The 15,504-nt window shown below is 39.7% G+C and overlaps 1 protein-coding gene across 1 annotated transcript in view; it reads left to right on the top strand.

Annotated features, from left to right (window-relative positions):
- Window positions 1–15,504, top strand: part of LOC140740979 (uncharacterized) — a 109,103-nt gene that overhangs the window by 57,837 nt on the left and 35,762 nt on the right. Inside the window, exon 8 of the mRNA XM_073070621.1 lies at window positions 977–1,054. Within this exon, the coding sequence (XP_072926722.1) occupies window positions 977–1,054 (78 nt within the window). The remainder of the gene's footprint in view (window positions 1–976; window positions 1,055–15,504) is intronic.

The raw sequence follows: 15,504 nt of genomic DNA, 5'->3' as shown, positions 1-15,504 counted from the left end.
TCAATTGCTAAGACATAAAAAGCTATGAACCATGGGTTGATCAATGGAGTTGGTATACGTAGTTAATTGATGATCAATATAGGCAGAGTAGACTGAAGGGCTTGTTTCTGTGCTGCTTGATTCAATGCCTCACTCTAAGCCAATGGGTTTTCAACTTAGTTCATGTCCACTATTTTTGCAAAGCTGGCCATTTTCCTTGTTTATAGCAGTTGAAGCACAAAATGGTAGCTGTCCATGGAGCATGTGGGGATCTTCCAATATCCAGGCACTCTTTCTTTTTTTTCTTTCTTTCTTTTTTTTCTATAGGGATGTTAGGGGGGAGGGGGAAGGGTATATATATATATATTTTAATATTTTCTTTTCTTTCTGTAATTATTTGAAAACTCAATAAAAAAGTTTTTTTTTAAATTGTAGCTGTGTTTGGCTGATAATATCTAAAATATCTGGCTGATAGTTTCTTGAAAAAGATCTCCACATTAATTTATTACTGGAGGTATTTAATGTTAAATTTATTTATTTTGACAGTGCCTGGTGCAAGATTTGCAGAAAAGCCCAAGGAAATGCCAAAGTCATTAAACTATTAAAATAAGTTCATTATGTCTCTGTGGAGAGCTAATATCTTGTTCAAATAACTGCACAGCTCTTAAAATTATTCTTCCTTTATTTTTCCGATCTTACTTTAAAAATAATTTATTTTCTAATATTTGTTTTTTTTAAAGATTAAAAAACTCTAGCTTACTTTGCTACAAAACAAAAATAACTGCTTCAGCTGAAAAAGACTATCATTGTTTGAAAATAAAATAAAAAGTACACGTTGAAAAACTGAAATAAAAACAAGAAATGTTGAGAAAACTCAGTAGAGCATGAAGCACTTGTGGAGAGGGAAACAGTTAACATTTTTTTAGGCAATAATTTTATTTTATATGTGTTAGTGTGGTTGTATTGATAACTCATACAAAAATAATGTTAATTGTAGTCTTTACAGGCTCCTTGCCAATGGATGCCATCTTACAGATGAAAGTATCAATATTTTGGTTAAAAAGCATGGAAAAAGGTAATGTCTTTCCTTCACTGATTCCAGTGCATGTATAAAGAAAGAAAAAATAATACCATATTTTCTTTGAGTATTTTCCCTGTCTAAGAAGTGCCTTTTTAAGTATTCATTTAGTAAACCACACTTGAACTGCTTTCATACATTAACATTTTTCCCTTAGTAAAGAAATCAAAAGAGATGTGAGCTCATCAATGCCCTACTTAATTGAAATAAAACCTCCCTATCTATGTACTCAATTCTTCCAGTGGGAAGTAATAAAATCCTTTCAACTTTTCTGCAATTGCCCACCTCCATCCTGTACTCTATTATATATTAAATCCTAGTAATCTAATCCACTCAGAGTAGATGATCTAGGTTTAGATTAGCTTTATGAATAAACTCTTCTCAGGCTTCAACCTGGGTATAGGTATCAATTATAACCAAATGTTTTGATGACAAACTCTGCCATCTTCTTCAGGGATGATGCATTGGTAAGTTTAGTCCAGTGGTGTTTGTACCCCCATAGTCCTCATCCAATCAGATTTCCACTCTCCCACCTTGCTTATAATTGAATTCCAGTTCTAATTTAGAGCAAGACCTTCATCTTTGTTAAAATTCTTTTCCACTAGTTTTACTGTATTTTAATGGCTTCCTGTACCTAAAGCCATTGGTATGGCAGAGTAGTGTTGTACTGTCTAAGTCAATCCTGTGGCCATTGTGAATGCAGTATTTTGCTACCGTCAGTGTCTCCAGGTAACTCAAATGGATATACTTCCTGTACTCCTTGATGCGGGTTTCCACCGTGCATCCTGTCTGGCTGATATATGCTGCTCTGCGTTCACAGGGACTTGTGAATAATAGCTGACCTGAGTCCCAGGTTATCTTTGACCTTCATAAGCTGTGACTTGAGATTCCTTATCGGTCTGTGGATGGTGTTAATTCATTATTTCTTCAGGATCCCTGGTGATCCTTCCAGAATCTGTGGAAATATAGGGAACACAGGCAGGAGTGATGGGTTCCTCCTTGTTAGGTTTTCTGGTTTTTTCCGCCAACCCTTTTAAGGGTCCAATTGATTTCCTTCACCTTGTAGCCGTTCTGTAGGAACGTTGTGCGTGATCGTCTTATTTCCTCAGGGAGACTTTCAGGGTCCGAAATAGTTTTCACATGGTTAATCAAGGTGGAAAGAACTGCTCTATGTTAGGAGGTGTGATGGTGGCTCTTACTGTTCAGGTATAAGTCCATGTGAGTGGGTTTCTAATTGAGACCATGTCTGAGGCTACTATCTGGTTTGCGTGGTATTAGAATGTCCAGAAATGAGAGGCAACCATTCTTCCCCATCTCCATCGTAAATTGAACATTTGGATATACGCTGTTCAGATGATCGTGGAACTGCTGGAGTACCATGAGGCCACACTATGAAGGTGTCACTAATATATCTGAAGAAGCATTTGAGGCATAAGGGCAATGAACTCCTCAAAGAGGAGAGCCCTCTCTTCAAAGTCCTCCATGTAGAAATTACCAATAGCCGGTGACAAAGGGTGATCCCACAGCCACTCTGTCTGTTCGTTCAGAGTAGTTCCCCTTATAGAGAAAATACGTTGAAGTAAGAGTGTGTTCAAAAAGGTCTATGGTACCTTTATCAAACCTTGATTGCAGGAGGACCAAGCTGTCCTTAATGGGAACTCTCGTGCACAGGGACACCATGTCAAAACTGACCATTATGTCCTCCGGGGTCAACCGGATGTTGGTTATCGTTGTAACAAAGTCAGTCGGATTTGTGATGTGATGCTTGCAGCCTCCAACAAAGAGAGACAGCATGGTTGTTGAATAATTTACGAGGTAGTAAGTCAGAGAATCTATCCTTGTGTATCTTAGGGAAACCTTAAAGTCTTGGTGGTACCGGTGCCTGAGGCAGAAGTGTCTTGCAATTATTTGCTGTTAGTCTGTATCTCTTCAGTAAAGTGGAGGTCATCTTGACAATTGAATTCATGCGATCATCCAGAATCTGTTGGACTTTCCTGTGGTTCCTCCGAGGACATCAGGACTGTTGCATTTCCTTTCTCCGCTGGTAAAATCATGATTGTTGGGTTTCGCTGTAGTGCCTGGAGGGTCAGTTGCTCTCCTTTTGTAAACCAGCTCTTCTGAGGGCTATGTAGACCTCTGTCCTTACCCCCTCCATGGTAACCGGTGATAGGTTTCAGATTGCCTGCTCTACTCTGCCAATGTCATCCCGATAATGTATAGCTCTGGGGAACGGAGTGAAGTTTAACTCCTTGGCGAGGACTGATTTAGTCTCCTCGTTGATGCTTTGTCCAGTTTGATTGATGACATTCCTTTCTGGGTCCAGTGTGAGAAGACTGCACTCAGTTGGGATAGTTTGTTGTATTTCCTGACCTGCCTTGTATTGATCCTTGGTGAAACTAGTTCACCTTGGGCAGTGGTGGATGTACCGATGTACTCCCAATCACTAGGGCAGACAATTCCAGGTGAAGAGTCCGTTGTCTGTTCACAGACATCCAGAGCGGATCTAATGTAAGTGATACACTCCCTAATCAACGCCTGGATAGCTTGTCCTCGAACGTGTTTCGCGGTCGGAGGAACCACTGCAGAACGCAACCTCACAAACTTCAGGAGATTTCTTTCTAGATCAGCTTTATTTGTCACATAAACTCCGAAACATACAGCCAAATGTGTTGCTTGTGTCAATGACCACACAGTACGGGAATGTCCTGGTGGCATGCCTCCGGCGCCTACGTAGCATGCCCACAAGTTACTGGCCCTAACTCTTTTCATGTGTGAAATGTGGAAAGAAACCCGAGCACCTGAGCCATGGGGAGAACATATAAATGCCAGAAATTTAACCCTGATCGCTGGTGCTGGAAAGCATTGTGCTATGCTCCTGTGCTGCCCCGTAACAGGAAAAAAGCCTGCCTCATGGAATAAAGAGAAGACAAGGCTGAACACATTCGGACATCCCAGAAAATGCAAACAAAACATGTTTGTATTGAAATGTTCCATCAACTGAAAGCGTTGTAAAAATATTGGAAATCCAGAAAATATTTGTGTTCTATGCAGCACCATGGAAGTTGGATTTTTCTCTTCTCCTTGTACCAATGGCTTTATTGTGAGTGAGAAATGTTGCACCAGATAACGCTTGCTCTGTCCTGGACCTCGTATCTATAGTCCATGCCATTCCTGCGGTGACTCTAAATGTCCATGATCATTTGGATCTATTGAACCCGTGACCACATTGCCACTGCTCTCCCCAGAGGTGTGCATGTGTGGTGACTGGTACTTAGGTGGTAGACTTGAGGGTCCACCACAGGATATCTTTAAAGCCTTTTGACAGCTTATGCTCTCCAATTGTTTCTTAATGTCTTGTAATGATCAGTGTCATTTAAAAGAGCTTAAGTAGTTTAAAATAATGGTCACCTATTGGAAAGGTATCAATAAGATTGAAAGAGTACAGAGAAAGTTCAGTTGAAGACCTGAGTTATAGGGAAAGGTTGAGTAGGTTAGGACTTTATTTCCTGGAGCATATGGAGAATGAGGGGAGATTTGATGGAGGTAAATAAAATTAAAGATAGGGTAAATGCAAGCAGGATTTTTTTTAACTGAGGTTGGGTGAGCTTAGAACAAGAGGTCATGGGTTAAGGATGAAAGGTGGAAAGTTTAAGAGAAATCTGAGGGAGACTTCTTTACTCCGAGGGTGGTTAGATGTGGAACGCCTTGACCCAGAAATGGTGGAATCGGGTCCACATTTGGATGTGTCATTGGATGAGAGGGGTATTGAGGGCTATGGTCCAGTGCAGGTTAATTGATGAGCAGAATAATAGTTGGGCATGAACTAGGTGGGCTAAAGGGCCTGTTCCTTTGCTGTAGTGCTCCATGTCTCTAATGTTACTAAATCAGGTGTATTAGAATGAGTAAAGGTTTAAAAATAATATATTTATTTAAAAACAAATGTAATTGAACACATTAAGAATAATTATGTGGACAATATGGTTGAGGAGTTGAGAATAAAAAGTACCTGGCACCCTGGCTTAATATGATTCTGAGCCACCCGTGGATTCCGTATTGGAGGTCCAATATTTTTTGAACACCAGTATATTTTGAGTTCCTTTGACAAAATGTAAGTATGGTTTAGCTCATCAAATCGTGTTTCCTGTTTCAGGCTGTACACTGGAAGATTCGTTGATGCTTTGCCTTAATTCAACATTCACTGGCAAAGCATAATTAGTAGTTGCATGCAGTTGTGTAGTCCTGCAGAAGAGTGTTAATCTATTCCTTTTGGCAACACTTGCATTCTGATTACTTACTGGCATGTGAATACCAGTACAGGTTTGGAGATGATGCTGATTCTAGGTGCATCATGAGGATGTTATACTACAGTATTAATTAGTCTAGCTCATTTACTGTTTTAGGTGGAACTTGCACCTTTTACTCCTGACAATATTTTGCTGTAGTCCTTTTAAACTTACCTTTTTATCAGTCATCTCATGTCTCAAATTTTTAAAATTAGATTTAACTACCCTGTGCACTTTCCATTTAAATTCATGGATTCAGTACACAGGTTTTGGGCCCAAATTGCATTTGTTATTAATATTCTTTGTCCCTAAAGGCAAGTAATATTTGAGTTAATTTCAGTTTAACTCGATTGTCTACACATTTTGTATTGCTTTAATTCTAAGTGCTTTGAGACAAATCAATCCTCAGCTTGTTCACGGGTTCCTCTGAACCCACCGACAAGCTGCCAGCCGATTTAGAGTCTGATATGAAGTTACTAATAAGGCAGGCAATGTTCAAAAATTACAAATTGCATTAAACTTTAGATTGACACCCTTTTCAAGTGTTATTGCTGCAGAAAGGAATTTGGAAGTTATTGGTTGAACATCTACAATACTTTTTTAAAAAGTTGAATTTTGTTGGTTCATGGAATGTATGCCATATGTTGTAACTTACTACTCATATGGCAAAGGAACATTTACTTTAGTCTGAGAAGATTCTATTATGTTACTCGTCAATAGTATTGGCCTAGAAATTCAACCACACTTAAATAGGATCACTGGACCTGTTCCTGACAAATGCAACTGGGACATCAGATTTCTTGTGAGAATGGACTGATTCACTTTGAGTGAGCAACCCTTCACTTTATTTACCAATATTGTAGTTAATGGTGGTTAATACTGCAAATTGTGCACATGCCATAGCTGAAATCATGGATCCAGCCTTTATAAGAGATCTGTCAACTAAACCACAATGATCTGACAGTGATTGTGGAGCAATCAGTTGAAAGCAGAGCAAGAAGGGATTGCTGGGTGGAGGGATTGCTTCCACCTGACTGACATCTCCTTGCAGATGAGATGGAGATTTGGCAATTGATCAACACTGCTGGAGCCACATGGTGCCCTGGAACCATAAAGAGAGAGAAGAGGCAGGATAGAAACTTACATGCAGATCGTATCTGGTGAATTTATGTGCAGATTTGCTGTCATTTTGCTCAAATTCCAATGCAATATGGTTTGAATCAAGAATAAGAGGATAACTAGGTGGGGAGTATAGGGCTACTCAAGGATAAACCCTTGAGTGATGACATGTGTTTGGAGGTAGAGGATGTGGATGAAGTTCCAAGTGAGTATTTTGCATCGATATGAATGAAAGAACAGGCAATGGAAGAGAGTGAGATCAGTGTGAAGCATGATATCTGGGTCATTTTGAGAAAAAGGCGGTGATAGTGGGTCTCTTGACTTGTTAAGTCCCCAGGCCTGATGTGGTGGTTATTGAGAGAGGCAAGAGATGAGATTGCTGGGATCTTGCCCAAAATCTAGCAAATATCTAATTTTGTTATTTGTTCAAAGAGTAAAATTGGGATAACCTTGGAAATTATGGACCAGTGAATCTCACACCAGTGGTAGGGATGCCATTGGACAGGACTCTTAGTGATAGGACTTCAGAGCACTTGGAAAAGCAAGGTCTATTTATGGATAGTCAGCATAGCATAGCTTTGTGCAGGATCTTTCATTTCTTTCTAATTTGGCAGAGTTTTTCAAGGAGTTGATGATGGTGATTGATGGAGTAGAACAGTAGATGTTATCTGCATGGCTTTTACTAAGGCATTTAACAAAATTCCTCAAAGTTGGCTGATCCAGAAGATACATAGAATTGATGGTGGCTTCACCATTTGGATTCACAGGGTCTTATTCTCCACATGCATTGGAGACAAAGAAGATGTACAGTACACTTGTCTTTATCAGTTGATGCAGTGAGAGTCAGGAAGTTATGTTGCAGCTTTATAAACCATGGAGGTTCATTATTGGATGATTATGGAGGCTATGCATTGGAGGTTTGCCTGGATTAGAGGCTTTATGCTATAAGGAGAGGTTGCATAACTTGGGCTGTTTACTCTGGAGTGGCGAAGACTGAGGGAAGTCATGATGGATGTATGTAAGATTAAAGTCGAGTGCAAATGTCTTAGGCGCAAATATATAGCTTGCATTGCATTTGTGGTTTCTAAATGACAATAAACTGAATCTGAATGTGAGGGTGCTAGGGCTTTTGCACAGTACTGTAGTAATTTTATGTGTTGCACTGTACTGCTGCTGTAAAAAAGCAGATTTCCTGACATATGTGAGTGATGATAAACCTGATTCTAATGGGTCTCTATTGTGGACTGAGAGTGAGAAAGGGGACAAGGAGAGGGGAATCATGGTTAGGAAAAGGGGAAGGGAGAGGGAAGGGAGTGGGAAGTACCAGAGAGAAATTCTGTAATGATCAATAAACCAATTGTTTTGAGTCAAATGACCTTGCCTTGTGTCTCAGGGCTGTGAGTGTCCACACTCGCGCCACTGCCCTGGCACTCTTTCTCTGCTACCTGTCCCATACCCCTCCTGCAGTGCAATACCCTCACCATTCCCAACATCCTTTGCTCCTGCCAGATTTACAAACTTGGTCTCCACTCCATGTTGACAAATTCAGTACTGTGCAAAAGTCTTAGGCACCCTAGCTCTCTCTCTCTCTCTCTCTCTCTCTCTATATATATATATATATATATATATATATATATATATATATATATATATATATATATATATCTAAGACTTTTGTATTGTATGAGAAGTATTGATAGACTATCAATACAGTATCATTTTCCCTGGGGCTGAAATGTTAAATACTAGAGGGCATGCAGTTAAGGTGGGCTGGAGGGAAGTGGGTATATTTCAGCGGAGATGTGTGAGGCAAGCTTTTTACTCAGAGGGTGCTGGGTGCCTGGAATGCATGGTCAGTGTGGTAGTGAAGGCAATAACAACATAAGAGTCTTATGCATAGGCACATGAATTTGCAGAAAATGGAAGGAAGTGGACCATATGCTGGCAGAGAGATTAGGAATCTTTAGCTTAATTAGTTTGGCACAAAATCATAAGCCTAAAGGCCTGTTCGTGCATGTTCTATGTTCTATGAGTGCATAAGTTTATTTCAGTCTCAGGAAACAAATGCTGTAACGTCTTTCCTCAGACAACAATGATCAGTGAGGTATTGTTGGGATGGTGAAGATGGAGAGTGAAAACATTGTGAGTCAGAGTCTAGCTGGGAAGTCTTCAGCTATAACTAGTACCTGTCAATGTGATCTGGTGTATAGGACAACCTGCTGTGCTCTGCTGAGCACACTTTCCGTTACGCTATTTTTCTCGTAAAGGAGCTGCATCAGTAAGATTTATGAATTCACTGTAAGTGATACCATGGCTGAGAAAAGCAGTGTGTCAGTGGAATGACAGCCTTCTTCATAGTCACCATGTTCGGCAGTGCCATATTTAATGATGCAGCAACTTTCATGTCCTCGAAGTTTGATAGAATAGGAAACGTCAAAATGTTTGAGATTCTCAAGTGGTTTGCAGCTGTGAACTATTGTACTGCTGGATGAGGGTTTGGGCATTTGGCGTGTTTAACATTGTCATTCCATCTGAAGGTGTGATGCAAGAATATCAATTTGCTGGAGTCCAAATCCTTTGATCTTTGATCTATTCTTAATTAGAGAATCATCATGAATTAATACTGCATCCTTATAAAACTGCAAGTAAAATGCCTTTGTAACTGTTGAGCCTGCTGTAACTGAGTTAAGACTAAACCCTTCTCTTGTGGTAAGTATTGAGAGAGCCAAATGTACAGATTGTACAGATAAACTGCAGGTGCAGAAACATGAACCATTACACTTGTTAAGTATCCTAAAGTGAACGCTTGCTCAGATACTTAGCTTGTTTCTTCTGGATGTCCTGATAACTTCTCTGATGAAGAGCTACTGTTGAAAAACGATCTCTGTTTTCCCCTCTGCATAGTTGGTTGCTGATGGAATGGCATTCAAGCTAAAGAAGCGATGGTTCTTTCATCATGTTTTTATTCATTTAGAGCTGCCAGAGAAATGATTTGTCTGTTAATGAATTAATTGTCTCTCATGCAAGTTGGTTGCAGCTTTAACTGTAGATCTACATTATGCTTTGAAGGTGTGATTGTGAGGTCTGCTGTATTTGAAGTGCATAATCTGGGTTATGCAATAAACCTTCACCATCAGACCTTAGCCAAAGCTGGAAAATGCTGGGAATATTCAACACTTAGGCAGTATTTGTGGAGTGAGAAATCAAGTTAATATGTTCAAGTCAGTAACCTTTCAGCAGCGGTGGGGAAGACTACAGGTCAAACTTATCCCATGTTGCAGAGAAGTGGGTGATCTATGATAAGGTGGAGACCAAGAGAGACTGATTGACCCAAAGTGGTGGCACTTCCAGTTGTGAGAGCTTGGTGAAACCTTATTAATTGACACTTACCTCTCTGGAAGAGATCTAAAAGGGAGACGAGAGGGAAATTGATACTGTGAGTTACAGAATACTGCAGTTGCTCAAAACCTGAAATAAAAGATAATGCTGAAAATATTCAGCAGGCCAGGCAGTATCAGTGAGGAGAAGAAAGTGAGATAATGTTACAGGTGATACCAGTCACAAACTGCAAAGGTTTATTATCTGAAATTATTGCATCCAGCTGCTTGAATTGATATCCTTGATTATGACTTCCCATTGTAAATCTAAGAGGCCTTTTTGTGACCTCGGGTATTGTGAGTGTCTATCCTTCTTCAATTTCGACCTCAAGGACAATATCAAAGAATAAGAAGACTTGCTTCCATTCTGTCATGTACTTAGTCAGAAGATGAGATGCTGCTTGTAAAGTTTATGTTGAAAAGGCATTAGAGACTGAAGAGAGGAAATAGGATGGTGAATTCAAATTTCATGCAATTGGCAGTTCAGGTGAACAAGAGGCATTAGCCATGATTTCTCCATTATTATTCCAGCAGTTGCTTTGTTGCTTGTCAGTTGGCTAATCCTCACTGCACCATCCATTTTCAGCTCAAACAATAAAATGTCAGGACTTTTAAGCTCAAAGTTGTTTGATACTATTTTGTAAGACTCAATTCAAAAAGCAAAAACAAGAGATAAACTGTAAATCTGAAATTACAACAAGAAATACTGGAAATACTCAGCAGCTCTTGCAGTTTCTGAAGAAAGAAGTAAAGAACAAAATCTCTCTTGACGAGTGACGTTAGTTCTAATGATAGGTTAATGACATGAATGGTTCAATCTGTTTTTTCTCTATAAAGAAGTTGCCTGTTCTGCTCAGTTTTCCAGTATTTCCTGATTTCATTTCCGATCTACTTTATCTGCAGGTTTTCTTTTTTATGCTACAGTAACATAATGCGAAGACAGCCTCTCTTCTGGCAAGGAGATCCTGCCTTTGAGCTAGCTTCTTTTATTTGTGAATACAGTGGGCTATTTTCTTGACAAAGACAGCACCCTGCACCTCATCCAACTAAGGAGAAAGGCAGTGCCTCAGTTTGATAATTAGTCTGAAGGATGACATTTTCGGCCAAGAGTTTAATGTGAATCACTTAGGATACTCATTGTGCTTGCACAATCGTGTATCATGCAGCATAATCATAGTTTACACATTAGAAAAGTGAACATGGAGCACAGTTGACTGCTAAATATGGTTGACACCTTATAACGTGTAATACAAGAGCAAGAGGACAACTAGGGGCAGAATAGGATATACAAGGGGGCATTCGAAAATCCTCAAATTTTAAACACAGGCAACAATGGCACTCCAGTTTTAAACTTAGCCATTGTGCAGTACATGTTTAATACTACTGCTTTTCAGTAAATTAAACTGTGACTATGCTGGAGAGAAACATATTGGACCACACATAGGCTCAAACAGGAGGAAACAAGCCTACTATGAATTAATTAGAATTCTTGTGGGTGACTCTATTATGGATGACATTGATAGACTCAACTCTGCTATGAGAATGGATCAAGTTACTGATCCATAGGTAAGAAAGGTTAGGGTGGTTCCTGGTTTCTAGTTTTTTACTGCTTGCCATCAAGTCTTTGTTTGAGAAGTGGGATGCTTTGCTCCAGAATTTGTCTTGGCGTATTTCTTATTAGTTCAGCCTTTGCCATCACATGGCTTCCAGCAGCAGCTGCTGTAGTAGATTGTCGTTTCTTGGAAAGGTCCAGCCACAGTGTCATGATGGCACGCCACTCCCAAAATTATGCAAAGTCATTTGACAGTCCATAAAAACATGAAAATGATTGAACTTAAGAAATAAGAGCAGGAGAATGCCATCTGGCCCATTGAGCCTGCTCTGCCATTCAATAAGATCATGGCTGATCTGGCCATGGACTCATCTCCACCTACCTGCCTTTTTCCCATAACTCTTAATTCCCCCACTATGCAAAAATCTATCCAAGCTTGTCTTCAATATATTTACTGAGGTAGCCGCCACTGCTTCATTGGATAGAGGATTCTACAGATTTGCCACTCTCTGGGAAAAGCAGTTCCTCCTCATCTCCATCCTAAATCTACTCCCCCGCATCTTGAGGCTATTCCCCTAGTTCTAGTCTCACCTACCAGTGGAAACAACTATCCTGTCTCTATCTTACCTATCCTTTTCATAATTTTATATGTTTCTATAAGATCTCCTCTCATTCTTCTGAATTCCAGAGAGTCCTTAGTATTGCCTGTACCTTTGCTGAATGTGTGTCTTCTGGTACTTGAAGCAAAACTAGTGTAAACTTTCAGTGAGGTATATTTTATTGTCTGTTTCCAGGCGAATGTCAACATCTTGACCATACCATTGCTTCACTTGCGATAAAAATAAGTAACATGAAAGTGAGGTTTTCTCTGTTGCAAACTGAAAGAAAATATTTCCTAAGAACTTGGAACATGCAAATCAGCCGTCACACTGAATGAACATAAACAATGATCCATGTGCTTTTGTAGCTGTACTGTTTGTACAGTACATTCGGTAAAGTAAGCCAGTTCTCAGCTGAAGTTCATCTTTCAGTTCAAGGCACTTCTTTATGAATCTAAATTGGATGTATGGAGTGTAATGCTGTATGTTGATTGCTTCACAGTCTAAAATCGGCTGATTTGACAAAGTAGCCCAGAAGTTAGAGTAAGCGTGTGCAGGTCAGATACTTAGTCTGAGGTTCAGCATACTTCGTAGAGTCTTCTGTTCAAATCAACAAATATATAAAATGACTTTGTAGCTCCAAATTTTACTATTATGACAGTCCAAGAAAACAAAGTACACGTCCACACGAGGGGGTTAAATTCCCCACTAACTCTGAAATCTAATTTCCCATTCAGCATATTTTACTTTGAGTTTTTTTCTTTCTCTGTTCTAATGAAACTCCTATGGCATACTTTCTCAATTTTTTTTTCATCTGCAGCTTATTTTTCATTGCCCATAACAAGATCTGGCTTTACCATTTAGTCAAGTCAAGTAAAGTTTATTGTCATTTAACTATATACATGTATATAACGTATATAACCTTATAATGTATATAGAATCAAGATAATGTTTCTCCAAACTAGGGTGTAAAGCACACATAACACACAATAACTTATGAAGGTAAGGATAAAATCTACAGATGACTCATACGTAAATAACAAACTAAAGTGCACTAATATTAATATTGTTAGTTATGGAACAGATTAACCTGTGACACTTCAAAAGTGATGCGGCAGGGAGTTCAGAAGCCTACTGGTCTGGGGGAAGAAACTGTTTCTCATTCTAACCATTCTTGTTTTTATGCATCGGAGTCTCCTGCCTGATTTTAGGAAATCAAAGAATGGATGGATGGGTGAGATCCTTGATAATGCTAAGGGCCCTGCATACGCAGCACTCCTGATAAATGTCCCTGATGGATGGTAGGGAGACCCTGCTGATTGTTTTGGTTATTCTCACAGTCCTTTGTAGGACTTCAGCTTTGATGCTCGACTGCTCCCATACCAGATGGAGATGCAACTTGTCAGAATGCTGTCAATGGTGCTCCTGTAAAATGCAGTTCAGATGGGGGAGGGGTGAGAGCCTTGCTTGCCTCAATCTTTTTAGGAGATGCAGCTGTGCCTTTTCGTTCAGGTATGTAATATAAAGGACCAACTGAGGTCATCTGTGATGTGAACTCTCAAGAATTTGGTGCACTTAACTCTCTCTATGGAGGAGCCATGTATTCGCAGAGGGGGGTGGGGTTCATATGCACCTTCCTGAAGTCCACAATGATTTCCTGAATTTCCTGTACTTAATGTAACAGTAAAAATTATTAACAGATCTCCATTTCTTTGCCATTACTTCATTGGCTGTATTGAACCAAGAAATATTGGATCAATATACCTCACGAAAGGTGTCCTAAATAGTATTTTTCTCAAACGTAAGAAAGAGCTGGGTTTAGTAATTTAGGAATTAGATTTGCATGGCTTAATAATATGCAGCTTAACTCCTCAGTTCATTATGTTTATTTTCGATTTATACACAACAGACCAATACTTCCATGAAAAAGCAGCAGATCCTGGGAGGGTGGGGTGGCTGGTGTGTGTGTGTGTGGGAGGGGGGGGGGGGAACCTCTCACTGACCTGCTGCACTTTTCTCCTTTGTTGCACATTTTCAGGTACTGAACAAATTCAATGCCATCTTGCTTTACAACATCTAGTGCTACAAAAGTTTTAATACTAGTTAAACATTAAATAAAGATTAGTCATTTTGGGTTAAACATAAACATAACACCTGAGGAGATAATCTTCTCATTGACAGCAGCCAATGTGAATTAGTCACCCTTATTTGTGACTCTGGTATTCGTTCCAGTCAACCAACCATTTGAGCTGCTTCTTGCATTAATTAAAGTACTGGACAAAATTCAAAACCATAAAGGGAAATGAAATAATTATTACTCCGGATCCAATGCAGTATGAAAAAACACAACAAGATGAAGAACACAATAATAAAATAACACAATAAATATAAATACATAAGATAGCTTATATACATAGATTGAGTGATTACATAAAGTGACTATCCATAAGGTAACTCAGACAGGAAATGATAAACTAGTGGTGGCTGGGGTTGTTTAGGGGTGGGTTAGTTGGCCAGCCTTACTGCTTGAGGAAAATAATTGTGTTTGGTCTGGTGGTCCTGGTGTCAATGCTACATAGCCATCTTCCCAATGGGAGTGGTACAAATAGTCCATGAGCAGGATGAGTGGGATCCTTCATGATATTGCTGGCCTTTTTCTGGCACCTCTCTATATATGTCATTGATGGCAGATAGACTGTTGCCAGTGATACATTGGGAAGTTTTGACTACCCATTGTATAGCCTTCCTGTCTGCTGCAGTGCAGTTTTTGTACCATGAAGTGAAGTAGCATGTTAGGATGCTCTCAACTGCTCATCTGTAGAAGGTCATTAGCATTGATATGCATTGTCCAGCTCTCTTCAACTTCCTCAGAAAGTAGAGGTGATGGTGAGCTTTCTTCATTGTGTAGGATGTGTTCTGGGACCATGAGAGACTGTGTGAGATGAACACTCCTAAGAGTTTGAAACTGCTAGCAGTTTCCACTGTTGTGTTGCTGATGTAAAGAGGAGTGTGAGTGGAGCAAGTTCTCCTGAAGTCAATAACCATCTTCTTTGTCTTGTTGGACATTGAAGAAGAGGTTACTTGCCTGGCACTAGCCCCCGAAACTTTCCACTTCCACTCTGTAGGTTGTCTCGTTGTTGTTGGTGAGGAGCCCCACCATCGTGTCACTGGCGAACTTGACAATGTGATTACTCGGGTGTGTGGCCATGCAATCACGTGTGAGCAGAGTGTACAGCAGTCGGCCTCAGCCACAGCTCTATGTGTCACCCATGTTGAGGATGATGAAATGGGAGAAGCAGTTGTGCATCATGACTATCTGTGGTCTGTTGGTTACAAAGTTCAACAGCCAGTTGCAAAGTGGTATATTTAGACCGAGGAGTAGGAGTTTGTTCACCAAGCTCTGTGCAACAGTAGTATTAAATGCCGAACTAAAATTGAGAAACAGCATTCTTACATAAGTTACTTATATATCAGAGCGTTTTTTTTAAAAGGACAATGCCAGAAAAAAAGGCATGGT

This window comes from Hemitrygon akajei, chromosome 2, assembly GCF_048418815.1.
Source record: "Hemitrygon akajei chromosome 2, sHemAka1.3, whole genome shotgun sequence".
Classification (NCBI taxonomy): domain Eukaryota; kingdom Metazoa; phylum Chordata; class Chondrichthyes; order Myliobatiformes; family Dasyatidae; genus Hemitrygon; species Hemitrygon akajei.
The sequence above is the reverse complement of the archived record's forward strand: the minus strand, read 5'-3'. Positions and strand labels throughout refer to the sequence as shown.